Source organism: Charadrius vociferus, unplaced genomic scaffold (genome assembly GCF_000708025.1).
Source record: "Charadrius vociferus isolate BGI_N301 unplaced genomic scaffold, ASM70802v2 scaffold1020, whole genome shotgun sequence".
Lineage (NCBI taxonomy): Eukaryota > Metazoa > Chordata > Aves > Charadriiformes > Charadriidae > Charadrius > Charadrius vociferus.
The window spans coordinates 280,268-301,990 of NW_009646502.1; the positions used below are offsets into that span (position 1 = coordinate 280,268).

The 21,723-nt window shown below is 47.6% G+C and overlaps 1 protein-coding gene across 1 annotated transcript in view; it reads right to left on the reverse strand.

The window, feature by feature from the left end:
* The window catches only part of CCDC108 (coiled-coil domain containing 108), a 31,533-nt gene that overhangs the window by 7,419 nt on the left and 2,391 nt on the right, over positions 1–21,723 (reverse strand). The window contains exons 4-23 of the mRNA XM_009884030.1: positions 20,529–20,724; positions 19,978–19,981; positions 19,699–19,844; positions 18,357–18,579; positions 17,749–18,014; positions 17,056–17,256; positions 16,264–16,626; positions 15,118–15,255; positions 13,998–14,243; positions 13,352–13,576; positions 12,531–12,683; positions 11,442–11,607; positions 10,722–10,850; positions 9,615–9,840; positions 8,537–8,665; positions 8,044–8,220; positions 7,084–7,150; positions 3,086–3,196; positions 2,101–2,289; positions 1,187–1,345 (exon numbers count right to left, since the gene is read on the reverse strand). Coding sequence (XP_009882332.1) covers positions 1,187–1,345; positions 2,101–2,289; positions 3,086–3,196; positions 7,084–7,150; positions 8,044–8,220; positions 8,537–8,665; positions 9,615–9,840; positions 10,722–10,850; positions 11,442–11,607; positions 12,531–12,683; positions 13,352–13,576; positions 13,998–14,243; positions 15,118–15,255; positions 16,264–16,626; positions 17,056–17,256; positions 17,749–18,014; positions 18,357–18,579; positions 19,699–19,844; positions 19,978–19,981; positions 20,529–20,724 — 3,514 coding nt within the window. The remainder of the gene's footprint in view (positions 1–1,186; positions 1,346–2,100; positions 2,290–3,085; positions 3,197–7,083; positions 7,151–8,043; positions 8,221–8,536; positions 8,666–9,614; positions 9,841–10,721; positions 10,851–11,441; positions 11,608–12,530; positions 12,684–13,351; positions 13,577–13,997; positions 14,244–15,117; positions 15,256–16,263; positions 16,627–17,055; positions 17,257–17,748; positions 18,015–18,356; positions 18,580–19,698; positions 19,845–19,977; positions 19,982–20,528; positions 20,725–21,723) is intronic.

Consider the following 21,723-nt stretch of genomic DNA (forward strand, 5'->3'; position numbering starts at 1 on the left):
AAGAGTGTTGTGTTTCTCTCATTTTTGCTCTGGTTACAACGACTCTTTGCAGCAAGAGGATAGCCCTGTTGTAGTGGGACTGAGTGAGCAACGAACAGTAACGCTGGTGGTGGGGCAGGAGAAGATCTCAGGAGCACACAGGACCAGTAGCACCAAGATTCTGTCTGCAGCACTTGCAATCCAGGCCTCTTCCCACTTCAGTTAGCAAACACGTGAGAGGTGTGCTTGTGCAAAATCCTCATCAACCTGAATGCAAGTTTTGGGCAAGTGCTTCCTACTGCATCTTGCTACTAGTACGCTACTAGTCTGTCCCATTCTCCAGGCACAGTGCAAACTCTAATTAATTACACTGATCATAAGAGAAACTAATGACTCTTGGTTACAGACAACAGAGTCCTGTGGAACAGCATCTTCGTTGGCAGCCTGAAACAGGTTTTTAATCACCTTTTCTTTGCTTTACCCAGGAATGCAATCGCCCTGCTGGAAGCCAAAGAACATATGTAGCTGTGGCTGGGCTCCAAGGTTGGCATGCTAATGTCACACAGGATGAATCCTTTACCTGCCTGGAGTATGCCTCTGTTGATGCTTTTTAATGCTGATTCACTACTCTGGGATTTGTGGCTGAGTTTAACAACAGATTGTCCAGGCTGGCAGGCCAGTTCTAGCCAGGCCAAGCTCCTGCTGAGCCAGCGACATGTCAAACAAGTGCATTCCTCGGGATGTGCCAGAATTAGTGACCATCCTGCAGTCTGCATTCAGGTTATGCATCACCTGCGTTCGGCTGAGAAATGGTGGCAGCCAAGCCCTACCAGGGTATATCAGGAGTATAATGTTCTTTTTGTGAATGAACTGCCAAAGAAAAAGGTGGTGTAGCTGCAAACAAGAAAGGTAGCTGTGATGGGGGATAACTTTTAATGAAAATTCAGAACGTGAACAAACCCTAACACTTTTGGGTTCTAATGGCAGTGGAAGCAGCAAGCTGGAAAGAAAGCACCTTTCAGAACAACTGCTTTTATGAGTTAGGCTCTGAATTATCTGCTAGAACAGAAATATCTTGCTCTATCTCATGGCAAATGAACTCTCCTGCAGCACAGGCTACTGCTAAATGGGGCCACTGGCATATTTCAGTCACTTTCACACGTTTCTGGACTGATCATATTGCTCATATCAGCATACCTGGACTTACCTGCCCAGGCAGAGTTAGCTGGGTAGAACCTGGAAAGACTGAAGGAGACATAACTTCGCTGATTGTGGCAGTCTCTCCTATGGTATTCGGATCGTAGCCTACTCCCTGGAAGGTGATTAGAGCTGATTCACCCCCCAGAATGTGGATGAGAACGTCAACCTGTCTTGGACAAGATAAGAGGTCTAAGTCCAGAGTCATATTTGGGAGAGACGTGCAAGAAGTTAGTGTACTTGCTAATGGACTGGTCTAAATACACCACATGCATGGATGAAGAGAAATCCATTTCTTTTGCTTTTTCAGGGCTTGATTTTCTATGCTAACACAGAAAAGTTGGTTAAGTAATTAGCGTTACTGTGTGAGATGGGCAGGGACTCCATCTTGGAGCAAAAAGTTGGAGGTTTAAAATTAAATTTATTTATTTTACCATGTAACCACCACAAAGTGGGGCAATCAGTAGTGCTCCAGCTCTGGCCCTGACTGCCTGCTGCAGCTTAGGACAGAGGTCTTTGGGAAGGCTGTTTCCAGAGGGCTGCAGCAACATACACTGCGATGCTAAAAGACACCGACTTCTGTCTCTGTGGTGGAAGCTACTGGAGGCAAATAATGAACCACAAATCTGATCAGATACTGTTTATATCCCCAGTCACTGTTTGAAAGTATATACTGGGATGACCTCGGTTGTGGAAGAAATCCATTCTTTGGGAAGACGAAACTTAGGAGATAACAATTTACCTACTCCATTTCCTGACCAGACCTGCCACTCACTTGCTCTCAAGACTCTTTGCTTCTTGCAGGAATGGAGCTCAGCTCAGATGTCGCATGACATGGACCAACCATCAGTAAGAGATCTAAAGAATTTTAGGCATGCAACAACGGAAAGAAACTGTTTCTGGCAGTCATGAGGAAGGTCTTACCAAGTATGTTCTAGCTTCTAGTGGAGAGAAGATCCACTCAATGTGGCCTGTTTTGCCAGGGGGGACTTCTCCTCTAGGAGTTAGGCAGACAAACACAGGATGCTGAAAATTCTCCTGTATCCTCACAATGTTGTCCAGCTGAACCTCAAACATCACAGGCATAGAGCCACCATTGTAGAGTTCATAAATCTGAAGTGAGTCAGACAGAGCAGTGCTTATTATACCATGCACGAGTTAAATTAGTTAACGCTTCCCCAGAGGACTCTGATAAGCATTAATAATTAATTAGTCAGCCTGTCTCCTAAGAATGAGGAGACCTCATAGTGTCAGGATTTATCACTGAGGTTCTGATAGGAGACTGTGCTGAAGGTTTATCACCACACATGTACATTGATAACTACAGTGCCTCTCCAAGTGGTGCCCTGCAAATTCAGTCTAGGAGAAAATTAATACAAATTAGCTAAAGGGATCACTGTAAAGCGGATTACTTGAATTACTTGAAATGTAAAAACACTTATATTAAAGTGATCTTAATTCAACTCAGACTTGTTCATTTCCCATCTAAATTAGGCAGAACAGAATCAAAGCTGCCTTTTTGCTGAATAAGTGTTTAAGGAAGTTTAATTAATTTACTAAAAAACTAATTAGGATTTATTTCCAGAGTGCCTGGAGCAGCTAGACAAGTTTTCACTCAGATCCAATGCAAGAAAATAGCGGAACAGCCCGACACGCCTCATAGGCATTCTGGCTAGAGTGAAAGCCAAATCTTGTCAAACTGGAGATGGTGAGAGGTGCTTTCCCTGCTGCTATCCCAGCAGCCATTTCCAGGCTCTGCCTACTACTAGTCTCAAAGTTGTGCTGTGATGCTTTCCTCTGGAGGCCATTCTGTTTCCTGGGAGATGCCTCAGACACTGCCTGTCCTTGGGACACAGTTACACCATCTCCTTCCCTCCGCTGCTGCTGGGTTTGGCCCCAGGACGCTCACCTGTGTTGGGGGTTGGGAGGTCCCAATGGCAATGGGCGTGAAGAGGTGCTTAGTGGATGCGAAATGAATGTACCGCTGGTCCTGTTCCACTGTCATGCCGCTGAAGTTCAGCTAAAGTAGAAAGAAATGCAGTCACTTTCTCACAGGGTCTTGGCCCCATCACCAACAACTGCAAAAGGACTTTGAAGGACTTTGCAAGCTGAAGGCAACACAGTTACAGATTTAAGGTGGTAATACCGGGACAGTAGAAAGAAGAAAAAGAAAAAAGCCAGGAGATGGAGAGCCTATTCAACTGTTGGCTCTTCTCTGAAAGATTTGCTTCTTGTTTCAGAGAAGAAAGTACTTTTCTCCCTGCTGTGTCAGGCACCAGCCTCAGTGCTTCTCTTTGCAACTATACGGTAGAAATTCTCCATGAATGAAAGTGTCTGGACTGTACATAGGAGAGTGTGCAGCTGTGACAGCCAAACGCTTTGGAAAGACAGGATTTTAGGTAAGTAATGGCCTCCTCTTGAAAAGGACCATCTGGATGTCCTCTCTCTGGAGGACATCCTGCTCCAACAATGTGTCTAACAGTTCAAAAGCTGCAAGAAGATCCCAGCTGAATTTTAAGTGACCAAGTAACGATCAACAGTTTTTTGTTAGCAAAGAAGCCACCAGGTACTTCAAGCAAAGCAGAGAGATTTATGGAGCTATTTCATGGAAGGAAGAGACACAGGATTCTGCATTTTGAGAAAACTGCAATCAAGCTAGGCATAAGTCATGATGCACGATTTTGGGCACAAAGCACCCTTGAGCTCCCTACCTGGAGACAGAGGTTGTAAAGCAGTCATGGAACTAGTAATGTCTCTGCATGGACTAAAGGGAGCTAAGTTGCCAAATTTCACAATTAGCTAAGCCTAAAGCATGACTATTTTTCAAGTGCATGTGCAGAAGATGGAGAGGATGTTTACAATGGCAGGTGGATGCCTTGGACAGACACCTGCAGGAGATACTGTATCAGCTGCTTAAAAAAGAGCAGAGAATGCCTATTCCTCCAAAACAACCCATTCCAGTTCAGTGCTATAAGCAAAGGGAGGAGGGAGAGAAGACTAGAAATACAATGCTAACGAAGTCCCACATGGGATCTTTTCAGGGCACTATATGAGCATTCAGCCTCTTGAGGGCCTTGGCAAGCCAGATGCAATGCAAAATAGGAGTAGTACAAGGGCCGACACTTTCAAACTTCAAGTGAAAAAGGGACAGGAACATTCCTGAGCTTTGGGAGTGAAATGCCCTTTTATATTACTTGAGTCAAAAAGCCAGCTTGGATTTCACCAGACCACAACTGTTGAGGAAAAGCTGTCATTGGTTTCCATAGACACAGGATGCGACAATTAGAGGTCTACCAGTTAAAGGGAGACAAATGGAGAAAAGTGAAGACCTACTGCAATCCATTCTTCTTTCAGAGTGCACAGACTTTGTTTCACAGCAATGACTTAGAGCACGAGGGGACAGAGAGACCAGGAAAGAGAGCTGCCTGGAGAACACATGCTGCAGGTGACAACATCTCACAATACCTAATTAGCAGCTATGAAGTGAAGTGCAAACGCTTCCAGTTTATGGATCCTCTGTGCTCAGGGATTCTCCCTGGGATCCAGCCCTTCTCTCCAGCGAGTTCTGGGAACCAGCCTACCTCATGCTGCAACACCTGCAGGCAGCTGGGCTTTTTCTACTAAAACTGCTGAGGGCTGCAGATTCTGCCTGGCCAAACTATTCCGGAACTCTGAAAACAAGGTCACAGCTGCAGTCGTACAGGCAGGCTATGGCGATGAGGCAAAGGACAACCTGTGAGAGCACTAGGTAGCGGAAGGCCCCATTTCCCTCCTGCACAAGGGAGTGAGTAACACACAAGTCTACAGAAGTTTCATCCTGCCGTCAGGAGAAAGCACCAACAGGAAATCAGTTTGGGTCCTTCAGAGCACCTATAAATCCAGTCATCTCAGGACCGACCGAAAGGTGGCAGCTGAGTGGGGAAGGAGTAATGGAGAGGGAGCTGCTCCTGAAGATGAAGCAGGCTCACTCTGTTGGGGAGGCAGAGGACTGGGAGGTCAAAATCTGTCTGCATGGGTAGAGCCATCACAGAGGTGAGTCTGGACCCCCCAAAAAATCACGCGTTGGCTTGCAGCTGGCTAACATCACTGTTCCAAAGCCAGGCACTCTGGAATTTAACAGAATAACCAGACAATACTCCAGTGTTATGGCCTCCACCTCTGCTTATTGTTGCTGTCTCAGATTTCCAAAGCTTAACTTTTGGGGTGATGTTATGGTGTTTGCTTCTCTTAAGGCTAGCATATGTTCTGCACATTTCAGCATGCTCCCAGGTAAGGATCTGTTCAACTCTGGCATGTGAGCGTACTTAGAGCAGTCTCTGCCATGGGGACTGGTGGCTCTGCACTCTTCATACCATGAACGAAAGGAATGAAGGCACACTGTGTTCAGCCCCTCAGCTGCCCTCTCTGCAGAAGGAAGAGCCTCTGCCATTTCTACTTTCCCATATTAACAGTTCAGTGCTGGCACTGTGCATCTCTGCAGGTTGTGACCTGCACTGCTCCAGGTCTCTGGATTGGCCTTCTATTGCCACAACTCCAATGCACCCAGGGGTCTTTTATCATCCCAGGGCTTCTCATGCTTTTTCAGCCCCTTCTGCAGCAACAGCTTAAGGTAGGGTGGTGGCTTCTGGTAGCCACCAAAGCCATTGGCTATGTGGCACGAGAGGATGTGTGCCCTATAGGCTGCTGGTGCTCCAAAGCCTATTATTCCCTCCCTGGCCAGCTGGTGAAACGCTCACATCCACTCTCAGGATTGTGCCAGGCAGGCAGAGCACAGGGAGCCTGTCCAAGGGCTTTGAGGGAAGGCACAGTTAAGCCACTGTTTGAACAGCTTGGTCAAAGGGTTGGATTTTCAGCTGACAACAGTCCTGAAAGAAAAGAAAAATAAAAGAGATGTATGAACACAATGGTCTCATAGGAAACTTCAGAGACAGACTGGACAGCTCAGCCGGGCATGAGCTGTGCCCGGCAGAGCACAAGGTGACTTTGACTCTAACTGACAGTTTTAGAGAGGGGGAAAGAGAGAAATTAGTTCCAAGCCTGAGGAAATACTCAGGGAAAACACACCACAGATCAGCTCCGGGATGCTTTAGCAAGCAGCCAAGCAGGAAGAATGAGTAGAAAACTCCTCCACCATTGGCAAACAGAAATAAGTGGATGGATAAAGGCATCACGGTTCTAGCGGGAACAGCCAACCAGGAATGCAGGGAGTACCTTCTGGGCCTGGGGAAGCAGCTGCCTCCATACCTCCAGAGGTGGAGGATGGTCTGCCAACCCTTTGTCAGCATGTGTGCCCTCAAACTGCAGCCAGTGCAGGTCGTACTTTTGGGGAAAAGTGCATTCCAAGGGGTTTTGAAGAGCGTAGAAGGCTGATGAGATGGAGGGATTCAGGAAAGCTGCGCATGAGAGAAGTCGGAGGGGCTGAAGAGGAGAACTCCAGGATCACTGTCTGGAAGAACTCACAGTGAGGCAGATGACATGTGGGGAACCAAGCACAGAAATCCTGTCCATGAGATATACTTGAGTGTGGAAAGCATGCAAGGACTGTAAAACCCAGGAGCACTGTTTTGGACTTGGAAGAGGAAGCAATTCTGCACTACCACCACCAATAAAATAAAAAGTTTAATAATAACAATAAAAAAAATTCCCTTGCTGGGGAAACCAGCAGATGCTACATCCAAGGGCCATTTAGCCAGTGCACTGCCACATCACGCTATGCTGGAACCAAGAGTTTGTCAGGATGTTGGTTTTATGTCTTTGCTCGGCCCCGTGTCTGTCTGGCCAGTGCAGATTCCAGAGGAAAGCCACAGGTCCCCGCACGCCGTGCAGCTTCTGGGGAATACACCTTGGAATTCAGTTCCTACCTGCTGCTGTTCTGCAAACAGATGCAAGAGATACCCGCTGTCTTACCAGAATCTCATGGCCATAGGAAACCTTCAGCAGGACAGGGAGGTGATCAGTGCCAACGAAATCATGCCTAACAGTGACAGAGGAGAGAGAAGAAAACATTAGAAACGCACCTTGTGCCTAGTGTGATAGAATCAGGGTCACACAGTACATTAGAGACAACTCACTTCCCAGCTAAAGAGTCACTGTTGCGTAAGGGCCACTGAGAGAGGGAGGGGGACAGTTGTGTTTGGGTGGGAACAAGTGATGCAATGTTGATTTTAGTAATACACCAATTTAGGGCCCCAGATTTCTAGGCCAATACCATTTGAAATGCTAGTACTTCTCAGATCAGGTCTGCCATGAAAGGGGAGGTATTCAGCTTTCTTCATAACCTCCACAGGCACAGAAGGGCTAGCAGCTCTAATACACGACAAAAATAAGAATATCACTGTATGTCAAAACCACAGGAAGTGCAGCATCTGGTTTGTCTCCCTAGCTGTCAGGCCAAGGCAGGGCAGCGTCCCCAGCATGTCATGCTGTCTTTTGTGCTGCAGTGTTAAAGTACATGCCCCTGAGGAAGGCAAGCTTTGCAGGGTCCAGAAACACGTACTCAGGAACTTTTTACTTGCCCAATCTCTGCTGGGCAAGCACCATGTGAAGGGAAAGGATCTGGCATGGAAACACAGGGGACTGATAGCATGTGCTGTCCCCACATGCAGCACGAGGCCCTGAAATACAGGTAGTTGACATCACCTGTGTGAGAGCTGGACTGACTCCTCCTGTCCTGGAAGAAGTTTCCCTGACTTTGGGGAAACACTGAAGAGCTCGTTATCCTGAATTCTCATCTGGTGCAGCTCCCAATCTCTGCTGGGCAAGCACCATGTGAAGGGAAAGGATCTGGCATGGAAACACAGGGGACTGATAGCATGTGCTGTCCCCACATGCAGCACGAGGCCCTGAAATACAGGTAGTTGACATCACCTGTGTGAGAGCTGGACTGACTCCTCCTGTCCTGGAAGAAGTTTCCCTGACTTTGGGGAAACACTGAAGAGCTCGTTATCCTGAATTCTCATCTGGTGCAGCTCATGGGGACTCAACTCAGCATCCTCTGCCCAGTGTTCCATGTCCATCTTCTGATCAGAAGGAAACAAGAAGGCCCTAGGGAACCAGTCAGCTGGTCAGCAATAGGGACACACAACTTCCCCATGGCCATGGTCAGCATATTCAGTCCAGCCAGGCTTAGCCCAGCTGGTGGACACATCATGTTTCATCAGATCTAATCTGCCGAACTGTCTGCCCTTGCTTGTTTCCACACTCAGACCCACCAACAGATCTCAGTCGCAGCTCCACAACACAAGCCGCACCTGAAAAATCCACCCTAACTATTTGCAAACGTCTCACGGCCCCTGTGAACATTTCTGTATCCCCAGACAGACCCCAGAAAGAAGGCTGTGCTCCAGCAAGCACCACTTACCACTCCACAGGCACGACACCCTTGTTTACCAGCAGGAGCATCACAAGGGTAGGCTCTGAGCCTATTGGGGCAGCCCCAAAGTTGAACTCCAGCAGGAGAGGGGTGTACACTGGAGGGATCAAGCGTGTGCTGGTCACAGGAGAAAAGGAAGAGATTAAAGTGAGACAGGAGGAAGGGTTGGCAGGGCATGACAGGAGAAAGGGTCGTTCCACACTGGCTCTCTTCCTTATAATTCTTCTTTGACCGTACCTTGTTGGCCCTTTTGGGTGTAAGGAAGGCCTTTGTATTTTATCTGTTTTTTATATATGCCTAATGAGAGTCAGAGGCATAGATGGAGGCTCTGAGAGTCCTGCTTAGCTGAGGCCTCTTTGCAGCTCCCTAGTACCAGGAAGTCACTGACATATTGGAGTAGGTCCAGTGGAAGGTCACCGAGATGGTTGAAGGCTGGAGCACATTATTTACAAGGAGCAATTAAGAGACTTGGATTTGTTCAGCCTTATGAAGCAAGGGCTCATGGAAGGCAACTGCATAAGTTGCAACACAAGGTATTCCAATTAGATACTAGGCAAAAAAGTTTTTACTATAAAAGTGGTCAAACACTGGAATCAGGTGTCCAGACAAGCTGTGGCTTCCTCATCCTTGGAGATATTCAGCATTGAACTGGGCAAGGACCTGAGCAACCTGGTCTAGTTGTCCCTGCTTTGAGCAAGGGGTTAGACCAGAGGCTTTTAGAGGTCCATTGTACCTAAACGATTCTTTGTTTCTGTGGCTCCTCTCTAGGGAGGGTGAGCAGAGAAGCGGAGGTGAACAACTGCCTGCAGGGGCTAGGATAGACCAAGAGTGCCAGGCAGCAGTGAGCTGCAAAACAAGCCAATGGCCTCAGCATCTCTGTCTGGCTCATGCAAGGGACTGAAAGATCCTCTGAGCCACCTCCTCGCCTTACCTGTGCCTTGTAGGAACTCTGTAGATGAGCTCGCTGGGAGTTGGGTCTCGTTCCAAGTATTCATTCAGTGTGTCCAAGGAAAAGAGCCTCCAGAGGTGCAACTTGCTGATACCGCTGGCACTGCCTGCTGATTACCTGTGCCTTGTAGGAACTCTGTAGATGAGCTCGCTGGGAGTTGGGTCTCGTTCCAAGTATTCATTCAGTGTGTCCAAGGAAAAGAGCCTCCAGAGGTGCAACTTGCTGATACCGCTGGCACTGGCTGCTGAACAGGCATCTGCGATGCAGAAAGTTGGGTAGATGCCTGTTGCTACGATGCAGCAGAGGGGCTGCTGGTCCTCTTTTGTGCACGCAGGATCTGTAGCTTGGGAGCAAAAGAAACACCAAAATGTAGTCACGCATCATTTAGGGGCAACTGTCTGGGACAACAAACTGGAGAGACACCTACCCAGACCAAAGAAAGAAAGAACAGGAATTGTACATAGTCTTTTCTTTGGCAGCTTCTGAAAACCTCTAAACCACTGACTTCTAGCTGTACCTTGACTCCTGCATTTAGAGATCACCAAAAGACTATGAATGTGGTGGTTTTAAGCAGTGTATTCACACAGTTTACTTCTGCACTACGTGAAACCCCTCTTTTTTGATTTAAGCCTACAGCCTAGTCATTTTATGAAGTGCCCCTTGTTTTCACACCAAAAATCATAAACAGTTGTTTATAGCTTGTCTTTTCCATACCATTCATGTGGCATTGCCATTCTCCCCTTCCCAAGCCGGAAACTCCTTGTCTACCTAGTCTTTTCTGTTACAAACACTGTTACCCACCTCTGAACAGCCCTACTGTCCCTCTCCATGCCTTTTCTAGTTCAACTGTATTCTTTCTCATACAGGAACCAATCAGGATCTGCAAAAAGGACCCCAGCTGCATAGGACTGGTTGCATGAAGCTCTCACAATAAGTTTCAGGACCCATCATAAAAGCCATGATCATGCAGAGGAGCAGGGAATCTTGTGACCACAGCAGCAGGAAACCTGGAGCTCTCCCTGTCTGTGTCTCATGGCTCAATCATATCTAACCCCAAAAGGTGCAGCAAAAAGGAGGCAGCACATAGGATCTGGCTCTGGTGAACTGTTTAACACAGGGATTTCTTCAGCCAGGACTCATACACTGAGAGCTGTACAGGTAGGCCTGTTCCAACAGCCTACTTGGTTGGGGGGAATGATTTTCCCCAAAATACCCATCTCTCACCTGTAGAGGTGCAAATAGCGTATTTGATTGACCAGGTGTAATGCAGCCGACGGGCTGGCCTGACCGTTACTTGGACAAAAGCTTTTGACCTTGCAGCGATTGTGCCTCTGGAGTGTTCCAGCTCTAGAGCTGTAGGAGAAAAGAGATGGTATGAGCTCTTGGCATCACTGATCTCTCTTACACCACATGTGTGTTCAGCACACAGCTCCCCAAGCCTACCTGCACTCAACCCACTGCTCCCCCCTCCCCAAGCCTCATCATTAGGATCAGCTTCAGGTGTTGAAGCTGGGATTCCCAGACTACAACCCTAAGGCAGCTCATTGGGCCCATTGTGCCTTTGGCAGGCAAAGAGCAGGAAGCTTTCCCAGACAAAGTCCTCTAGAAAGGCAGCTAAGGGTTGCACTCCATTTCTTCTGTGAAGCTCCTTTATTTAACTCCTTTCTCTGCTGGGAAATCACATCTTATTTCAAGGTCCGAATTGGTCTAACTTCAATTGTCAGGTTCTGACAATTGTGTGTGAAAAAGCTATGTTTTTCCCAGCAAAATAGAAGAGTCACCTGTAGCAAATCCCCAAGCAAAACAGCAGGCACCTTAAAGCACTTAAGAGAATCAATGCAAGCTAGCCAGCAAGCAGCTGAACCCCTGAGTTCATGCTGGAAGGATTTTGCAGAAAAGAGGAGAAGGCCAAGGCCCCATCCCATGCTAATTCCTTTACAGTACCCAGTGGATCGCTGTGGACCTCCTCAGGATCACAAGGCCCGGTGATCAGTTGTTCCACACTGAGGATGTACTTCAGAGAACAGATCCCATCATTTAGCAGTACAATGCTGCAGCTTTGCAGGTCACCAACTAGTACATTTCCAAGGTCCAGGTGCTCCTTTTGTGCCTGGAATTCAAACCCACCGTGCAAAGGTCACTGTTACACGTCAAGCGTAGTGGTCGAGTGTTGATCCCTTGGCACATACAGTGCAGTGCAAAGGGCTCCCAACTTTGTGTAGGACCTGGCATGCCCTGGGAGATGTCGGAACAGGGCTGCAAGGGACTCAATCCCTCCTCCAGATGCTTTTTCCTACTGTTATTTATGCTGCTTGCTGGGTAGGATGCAGCATATTCAGGGCTGTGAGGACACTATCTGGCCAGCTGCACTTGGGACAAGGGCTGAGATATGTCTGCTGATCCCTCCATGGCTGCATTAAGAGTCCCTCTCTGTCTTGGCTAGTCATTCGCTTGCATGCAATTTATAGCGACTAAATAACCTCTAAGACATTTTCACCCATCTGTACAATGTGATTGACGTGGAGCAATGACTTACAAAGTATTACTTTATTTAGCTCTGGCTCCTTAAGAAACCTGTTTGAAAATAAAGGTGGATGCACAGATCTGCAGATACCAGGAGGAAAGCCAGGTGGATGTGCGCTGGCTACACCAATTTAAGTTAGGTCCACTACACTTAAAAATCGGACCGACAGCAGAACAAATGGGGAGGGAGAGCAGACAGAATGAGAGGAGAGCGCTGGGCATCCCAAGGGAGCCAAATGGCTTGCTCTGTTCAGTCTGGAACAGAGGATTTGAGAGCGATCTTGGAGGATTCAGGCAGGTCACATTTGAACTGGCAGAACATTTACCTCGTGCTGTTGCCATTAGGCTGCCAGAATCAGCTCTGTCATCTCCACTGAAAGCAACGTCTGGGAATTTTGCTGTAAATCCTTACTGGCTGTCTCCAGTACAGGTTGTGCAAAAAGGAGAAACCCAAGATCCTCATCCCACCCTAGTACCCCTCCTACTACCCAGTGGGCTCCCGTTCCTTACCCTGATGGTGCCCAGTGCCCCCTCTCCAACAATGTGTAAGGCATAACGGACACTTTTGGGAGACACGGGGTCTGGGCTTTTCCTCCTCACAAACACCATAGCTCGCAGCAGATACTTGGTCTCCTTGTCAGGAGTAAAAGTCCACGCCTGAGCCTGAAATCACAAGAGGGAAGGAAAGCGCTCACAGGAGCTGCAGATGAGAGCCAAGCCTATACGCTACAATGACTGCATTCAGTGCACAATCTTTTCCTCCATTACAGCTAACCTAGTCCTCTACAGACAGCTCCGAAGACACTCTCACTTCAATCCTCCACCATCTCTGCCTGTGTCAAAGGGTCATCTTAGGAATGCACATTCGGGATATTCAAAGCCAGGGCGTGGAGATGTGCTGGTCCTTGCTACTCTTAAAGGGCACTCAGAGAATACAGTAGAAGTTTAGAACCTGAATTTACATGCAGAAGAACAGCAGAATAAACTCTCTTGTGCTCGCATTTGTCCTCCATCTATTAACATTTCCCGGTGCATGACAAAGTTGCTGCTGCGTTAATGCCCAGTCCCATCCAGGTATCATTATCTAGTGCCTGTTTAAGACCCATTTGGTCCTGTAGTCAAGGAGGATGTGATCACGTTTGGCAAATCCACATTGTAGGAACCAGCATGACTGTAGATGCTGGCTAGCAACCCAAGCTAAGACACTGACTGGTATTCTCCGACTTTGGCATTAATGACCACGTGATTGGCAGCCCTCCTATTTCTGCTCCAAACACTCCACAGCTGTATTGTAGAAAGCAAAATACAAGTTTGGTAGAACCTGAACTTACCATGGCTTCATAGGGCTGGAGGATCCCTGAAGTGGGGCTGACAGACAGGATCTTGCTGTCAGACTGATGGATCTTCCATGTGAAAATCATAGGTAGCCTTGTGCAGTTTTTTATGGTATACATTCGTGTAGAGGAGGTCCCTATATAGACAGGCTTGAAGTAAAGACTTCCATCACCTTCTAAGAGCAAGAGAAGGGACTCCCCACAACTCCGGAGAGCAATCTCCTGTGGAATTAAGGGAAAAGTAATAGTCATTTGCTAGAAGTCTCAGCTGACCTCTAGAGGGAACTTGCAAAGATGTTGCTCCTTCCAAGAGAGAAGTAAGAACAAACTGGGTCAGGAGGAGGAGGAGGAGAACTCTAGGTTGTGCTCTCAAGGAGGGCCCTGAGCATAGTACTGTGCATTCCAGGACATGCAAACCCAAGGGAACAAGGGGTACAGGATGTCTGGCACCACAAGCACCTTCTATCTGCAGCATTAACCCCACCTTAAATGTTGAAAATGTGATTTCATTCCTATTTCCAAATGGAAAAATCCAAACCAACCATTAGGAGATACAACAGGGGTCACAGTGCAAGTCACTGTGAAAACAGAGGACAACAAGGGAACAAACTTTTCTCACCACCTTCTACTTCCTTCCCCCTACCTTCGTGTATCCAGGACAAGAGTTCAGCTGCAAAGGCAGGACATGCTGCTGCGAGCCTGTGTCAACTGGGTGAGTGGAGAGAAAGAAAATCTGTTGACCTCCTGGAATGATGTGTCCTGAGTGGGGCTTGACCAAAAGAGAGGGACAAGCAGCTTGGTTCACACTGAAGGTTATCAGTGAGGTGCCCGTGTTCAAGAGCAGCATACTGCAGTAGGTATCAGTGTTAGGAGCCACAGGAGGAAAAGTCTGTTGGAGACAAGCAAGAAGGGTTGTTTGTACTGGGTTTAGAAATCCAGCTTAAAGAAAAAGCTTTTGCTATGTTGAATTCCAGATTCCAGCAAGCACTATCCTGAGCCTCCAGAGAACTCTGTACCTGCCTCTCTTCCGTATGTGTATGGTCTTTTACTTTCCCACAGGGGCTCTCACCTTTCATAGGCTCATGGGACCAATGAAATTACTTTACTGATGCAATGCTTCCTGTTCATTCAATAAGCAAGCTGCTTGCTGGGACCTGCAGTCTCTGTATGGATAGTAACCTCCTGGATTAAGAATTCCAGCAGGCTGGTATTTGCTCCAGTTCATGCATATCAGATACAGGCTGCATGTCATGAACTAGCTGAGGAGATTTTCTAAGAGGTTCTCAAGACAATTCTTACTTCCTAGGGTCAGATCTTACTTAACCTCGTTGGAACAATACTTTCTTGTGCTACAGAAACTGCAGGAAAATTCCACTCTACCTTGCAACCACCTCTCTTCCATAAATGTGGATTCTGTGTACCGCCCCCCATTTGTCTAAGTGCATGCAGAGTGTCTGAGGCTCCTGGGAGGGGACTAAGCACCCTTGTCAGTGCTTATATCCACTTAAACAGAAAGGAAGGAGATCCCCGAGAGCTTTCCTCTCAGAGCTAATGAGATGCTCAGTGCAACCTGACACACTGGAGGCTGGAAAGCTAATGCAGGAGAAAGAGCACCCTACTTCTGTACCAAAGCAGGAGTCTCCACACTGTCCGAAACCACCTAAGCCATGTCTCAGGATGATGCAATGGGACACAAGGTAAAAAACTTCAGAGGCAAACACTGAGCATCTCTGTAAAGATCCAAACGTCAACCAGTTACACACCTTGGGAACATCCAGGATGTACTGTGGAATGAAATGCTCCCGCTCTGCTTCATACGTGTGCGCTCTCAGCCTGACAGTCAGGCACCAGGATGGACAGATGGTGGCATCATCCTCAATGTTGCTGTAGTGTCTCAGCACCTGCAGGCACACAAGGAACAGAGCAGACTGCATGCAGGAAGGGAGTGTGGCAAGGTATCTTCAAATGCACGCGTCATCACAAGCAGCAGTTTGTTGCAATGGCACCCCTGGGGCTGAGGAATTGACTTTTTCAGGGGAGAACTGACCAGTGCCAGATGAGAAACATGAGTGCTGCTTTCCCAGACAGTTACATTTCAGACCCAAAAGACCACTGAGTGACTTTCAAGCAGAAGGGCCTATCCAAGCTATTCTGTGATACTACAAGAGTTGCCTTAGGGAAGGAGATGCTCTAGTGCAGTTTGAGATACTTGAAGGTGCTAAAGTTAGCATTTAACAGTGAGTAACTGAAAATAATCATCTGGCCTTTACCTGAGCCTAAGAAACTCCTGACTCTAAGGTTACTACCAGATATCCTCCACACTGGCTTAGAAGGGAAAATAAAAATGCAAGAAGAGTAATCAACAATGTAATGAAGATCTTTCTCACCTACCAGGAAGTTTCTGGGTGCTAAACCTCCTGCAATTACAGCCTTGTGTGATGTGAATCCCACATCACATGGGAGGAGAGGCTGCAGTGCTATACAGTGCCCTCAGCAGCTTTACTCATGGAGAGCCAGACGCAAAAACCAAGTTACTGCTCGTCACCCAGGCCTCAACCACCATCCTTGTGCAGGCTTCCTTCTTTGCTAATAGTGCAGTAATTCACAGTAATTCCTCCTTCAGTGAGGTGTACTTTCCTTCACATTCACTGGGGGTAAGAGAAAGCGTTACTATCCATATGCATGAGCTGTGGCTTGCTTTGCTGATTTATCTTTGCCAGCACACAGGTGAAGGAGAAATTTTAACCCACCAGTTCATCAAAACAGCAGTCAAAGAAGTTAGTAAAGGTGCCAGTTTGCCAAACTCAAAATAAAAGCTTCGATTTGAATTTCAACTACCCCAAAAGCCTTTAGCCTGCAATATCTTGCCAGGACCTCTCTGGAAACTGGTCTTAGTGAATCCTACTAACCTTGTAGAAGGCAAAACCTTCCAGCTCTGCTGCATAGAGACTGTTGAGCTGAGTGGGCTGGAAAAGGACACGGAAGGCCGAAGACTTCAGAGGTGGGATGTCACAAATTTCGGGGCTCACTTGGAAGGCACTGCCATGGCTCGGAGTCCAGGCAACAGTGATCTTTCCTTTGGTGTGGTTGGTCACACAGAGAGGAAGAGGTTCTACCTTGTGGAGCGGCACGCAGCAACCAAAATCATACTCCCTGGGGCTGACAGTAACATGAGGGGGAAACAAGGCCAGGTCACTGTTTACACCATCGTAGAAATATTCAGTCATGGAGTTAGCTTCAAAGTATTCCTTGGGAGGCTTGTCCTGCGGGATCTACAGGATGGAAACATTTCAGCGTGAGAAGGGAAAGTGTGCCTGTGGGAGACACCAGCCACTACAGTCCTGATTGCCTTCATGAGCAAGAGGGCATGTGAGATGCACTTCAGTAACAGTTCCCAGCACAGATCAAAGCCTAGGCTTCAAGGAGGCTCCTGTTCATAAGCCAGTCCTTAATCTGAAGCTACATGAAGCAAAAGAAGACCCCCCTGATCGAGTTAAAGCCAGAAAGTGGCTAAGTGGCTGAGCTTGAGTATGACGCAGATAGTGTTGGTGCATACTGGGAACATTAACAGCAAAGATACTAAAGAAATCTGTCTGGCACCTGCAAGTCCTTCTAGATCTGTCTGACTTGTGCAACAGAAGCCCAGCATCTGCAGAGAACAGCACGGGAGTAGCTTAGATTCCAGGAAGGTGAGCTCATACCTCGGGGAGCAGCATGAGGGCTCCCTTTTCATCCATCTGCAACTTCCCATCTTTCAGCATCCCACTCAGGATATCAGGGGGGTAGAAGGTTAGTCCCCTCACCATGTTGGTTCGGTACCAGGAGAGGTGTCTTGCCTGAAGGATGGCTGGCTTAGCTGTGTCTGAATGGCAGGTACCAAAAAAGTCCACATACATGGGTTCCTGGGAAAACAACAGAAAGGATTATGAGAGATAAACTGCCCTTCTGTGATTGCTTCGAGAGTTACACCATCCTAGTACATCACTTCCAAACCCATGCCTGGGAAAGGCTTAGAATCTGCAATGTTAGACTGCCATTTACTTTATGTCTTCACAGGGCCCAAGAACTTCCTTGAAATTGGAGTGATAGGCACTCAATGCACAGCTGTGCAGCTAAATTTAACTCAGAGACCTAAACAGACAGGAGCCACTGAGGATGCAGCTCACCCTACCCATAGGCATTACTGGCTGGCTGTCTACATCAGCCCTCTGCTGCTGATAGGATCCTGCACCATGGGGACTCTGTTCAGCAAGAGCCCAGGACAGGTGTCATTAGAAATGCAGTGAGAAGAAATTTCCAGAGCCTGATAAGTGAGAGAGGCCAACCCTGGTGGGCTACATCGGAACAGCGCTCTGAGCCATGCCAGTGTTGAAACCACCCTTTGCCTCTCATACCTGATGGTGAACAAGGCACACCACTCTGCGGTGATAGCTGATGGGGTGAGCAGGTCGAAAGGTCACTTTCAGCGCTAGTGTTGTTGTGCCCTCCAAGACTCCACAGGGGCGATCCAAGGAGAAGACGCTCCCTCTGCCATCAATATCAAACTGGTAATAAGCAGGGACATCTGAGATATTGCTGATTTTCAGTGTCTGCATTGAACTTTCCCCAAGATTGATCCAGTTGAAGTCCACAGAATATTGGTGCAGGGACACCGAAGGACCTAGTACAACATGCAAGACAGATCCTGGATGTGTCATAAGTGTTTCTGTCAACATGTCACAAGCCACTGCTGCACTTAACTGATCTTCCCAAAACAGAATCACCTCATCAGCAAACCCACCAGTCCCAGCAAACAGCTGGACATTCACTTCCAACAGTCTCACATCTGTCTCAAACACGTATAAACCCCAAACCGTGTACCAGAGACAGCCCGGATCCCAGCAGAAGGTAAGTCTATGACTGAGGACTGTGACAGTCCCTAGTCCTTCCCCAAGCACTAGCCCTTCCCTTACAGTGCTAAGAAGAAGACGGGGAGAAACAGGGAAAGCTTTCACTCTGGTACCTTTACATGAGCCAACCACCTTCAGGACCGTCTGCAGGAGGCATCCAGCAGATATGATGGTGAAATAGTCAGTACTGTGCTCTCCTACAGTCTGAGGCTGAAATCGTATGCACAAGTCCAGCTTCCCATTGGCAGGGACAACACCATGGGACACATCACAGGAGAAAACATGATCTCGAAGCAGAGGATCTTTTGCTCTTTCTATCCTACATGGCGCATCAACCTCCAAGAAGAAAAGAAACAGGTAAACAAAGGAGCCAACAGGAGCCAGGATAGCTCTGAATGCGCGACACTAATCAGTGAAGGACTGCCAATTTCAGCAAAGCTGAACACCACCAAGAACACCATGGCTACTGCAGCCCAGCACAGAAATGCCATGCAAACCTCTGCAACCCTGTCCTGCTGGAGCACTGCTGGCAGCAAGCTCGCACCATATGCTCAGAAGTCAGTGGGCTGCAGCAAAATGTCCTGGTGATCTCTGGGATTGGAGTGTCTCTCTTGATAGTAAGGGGGATGGCTCAAGGTGTCCCCAAGGGCCAAAGTAGCCTAAGCGACTGTTGTGACCAGGACAGGTAGACAGGTAACTTATTTTTCTCCATCCACTGTTCCACCTTGTGTGGGGATTTTCTTTTCACAAAAAAAAACCCCAAGACTGGTGCTCTAATGCCTTCCTCACCCCCTTAAAGAAGGTCCTGATCCTTGCCTGGGGATGCCGAGCACCATTGCAGTGTGAATAACAACAGCACAACACATGACTACGTCTTTGCCACTCCCAAGTTTCAGAGCCTGTGGACAAGCCAGCACTGTGTCAGCCACGTCCGCAATCTCTGAGTACATCCAGCTTTTAATGGGGCTGGGATGGACTGAGCTGGCACAAAGAACAAGGTGCTCAAATGCAGCCTGCTTGATTTTGGGAGCAATTCACCAAGTTGCAGTCCGCTGAGGACAGCAGAAGATCCTTCAGCTGCCTGGGATACCTGCATGCCAATTTGAGACTGCCACAACTACCACACAGGCCTGATGGGCTTGTCCACGGTGGGCAGGAGAGCTGCAGGATGTGAGGGACAACAGTGGCTGCCTGATCTGAACCAAGCACAGCGGGAAGAAGGCAGGAACCACCACACCATGCTGCAAATGGATGAGTTGCTAGCGCTGTAGCTAGAAGGCAGGGGGCAAGGATGAATGGCCTGGTTGGTAGGGCAAGGCTCATCATCTCTGTTTTATTCACATTTCCACCTGGGTTATTTTCACACCGTTAAGGGAGATACTCAAGACCACATATCCCAGGGAAACGTGCCAGCACACCAACTTCTCACAAGAAGTAGGCTCCCTCTCCACATACCACAGACATGTTGAAGACTTCTACACACTTCTCCACAGTTGTCCCCACTGGCACTGATCCAAAGCACAGCACATCCCGAAACTTTCCAGGCTGTACACCTTCATACTCTTCCGCTGTCACACTCACCCGCAGGTAGGGGTACTTGGCTGTTAAAGGGAAGAATATTCTAGGTTAAGAAAGAGAGGTGGAATCTCCATCCTTGGATATTCAACACTCAACTGGACAAGCCTCTTAACAACCTCAGATAACTCTCAAGTTGGATCTACCTTCAAATTTGGCCCTGCTTTGAACCAAATAAGCTCCCTTCCAACCTTTATTTCCTAAACTCAGAGTCACATCTTTTTTTAGTGACCATACACAGCACTTCAGGCAAGGACTTGCTAATGAAAGCATTGCGTATTCTAGCTTGCATCCAGAAAGCTTTAGAAATTTCCCTCTGGCTCTCTGTCTAGCAGGGACAGACAGGAGAGACTGCGTGCAGAGAAGACCAAGAGTTTCTGGAGGTTTTTGCATTGTGCCTATGAACTCCTCTCATTTCTTCCCCTCTGTCAACTTAAGCAGGCTCCAGTGATGTGGGTTTGGCCAAAGCATGCCACAGGGCACATTGACCCTGGGTCTCTTCAGATCATGCTTCCAAATTGACAGAAGTATGTTAGAGAATTTCACAAGCCGCTTTCAAACCATGGGGTTCACTTGCTCATTAGCGGGTCAAGCGAACTGTGGCACAGCTTAAGAGCACAGCACCTCCACGTATCCCTGTGGGATGCTATTCCACAGTTAGGGATGACCCACACTTCTTTGAGTGTTAATCGCAAGAAAGACTCACACACGGCTTTTAGCTGCATAGTCCTCTTTTGTTTCTCTTCACCTCCAAATGAGCATGTTGCTTCCACATCATACACCACAGCCTCCTTGGGTTGGAAGACCACCTTGACCATGCACTCAGCGCCTGGGTGCAGCATGCCGCAGTCAGGAATCATGTAGAAGGGGCTTGGTGTCTCCCAGGCAAACACAGTAACAAGATCACTAGGAAATGGAGATACATTTTAAGTAGGTGAATGGATCCTTTGCTGCCTGTGCAGTCACACATAGGATGGACCTTTCCCAATGGATTATTCAGTTAGGATGCGAAGCAATCAATGTTGAATGGCAGAATCCCCAATGCATCTGGCCAAATATGTGATGCCAGGAAGAAATTTGTCTCTAGTGTCTGCAAATTCTCTGTTTGCACTTTAATGAATCTTAGATGTAATAGCTAAGAACTTTATTAATGGCCATAAAATTTCTCAGCTTCATCAGGTGATAGCAAACAAATTGGCTTCAGGATGAAGCATTTGCTTTTCCTGTATCTAAATTTGCTGCCTCTTAGTTCCAAATGAACATTTGTTCCTCTGCTATATGCCCAGGTGAGAAGAGAGGTCTGAGCTGTTTTCCTAATACCTCATTCAACTCTTCAGAACTCCTTTTGCTTGTTTGATTTGTATAAACAACATGAAATACCATCAGCTTTTTACATGTTATGCATTCCAAGCTGTGTGTTACTTACCATCCATATTCTCCACCACCCTGGACCTCTCAGTCAGCACAAATGATTTCTCTAAGGGGAAAATGAATCACTTGAAATGGTTTCTGGCTGACACTTTGCTTTGCTTAAGGTACATGTGCCCTGTGTCCCTTCCACCCTCCTACCGCATCAGCTGACTGCTTTGGGGAGCACAGGCCATTTTCCAACTAGTAAAGGTTATTTTGCTCTCACTGTAAATGGTTGGAAGGACACCTCCTTCTTTCCCGGGAACTTCTTCTCTGGACTCCTTTCTACTATGCTGCCTGAACTGCTGTCCTTAACCTTATTAAAATAAGACAGTCCTCGGTAAGTAGGAGCATCTTTGCTCCTAAATGATGCCTCCAAGCCACAGAATATTGCCACTGCTTTGGGCAGCTCCCTGAACCTAAGATCAGGCACTGGAGAGACTCTTAAACTTCTGTACTGCCTGCCTTGAGCATTGGCAACTCCATTGCCATCCC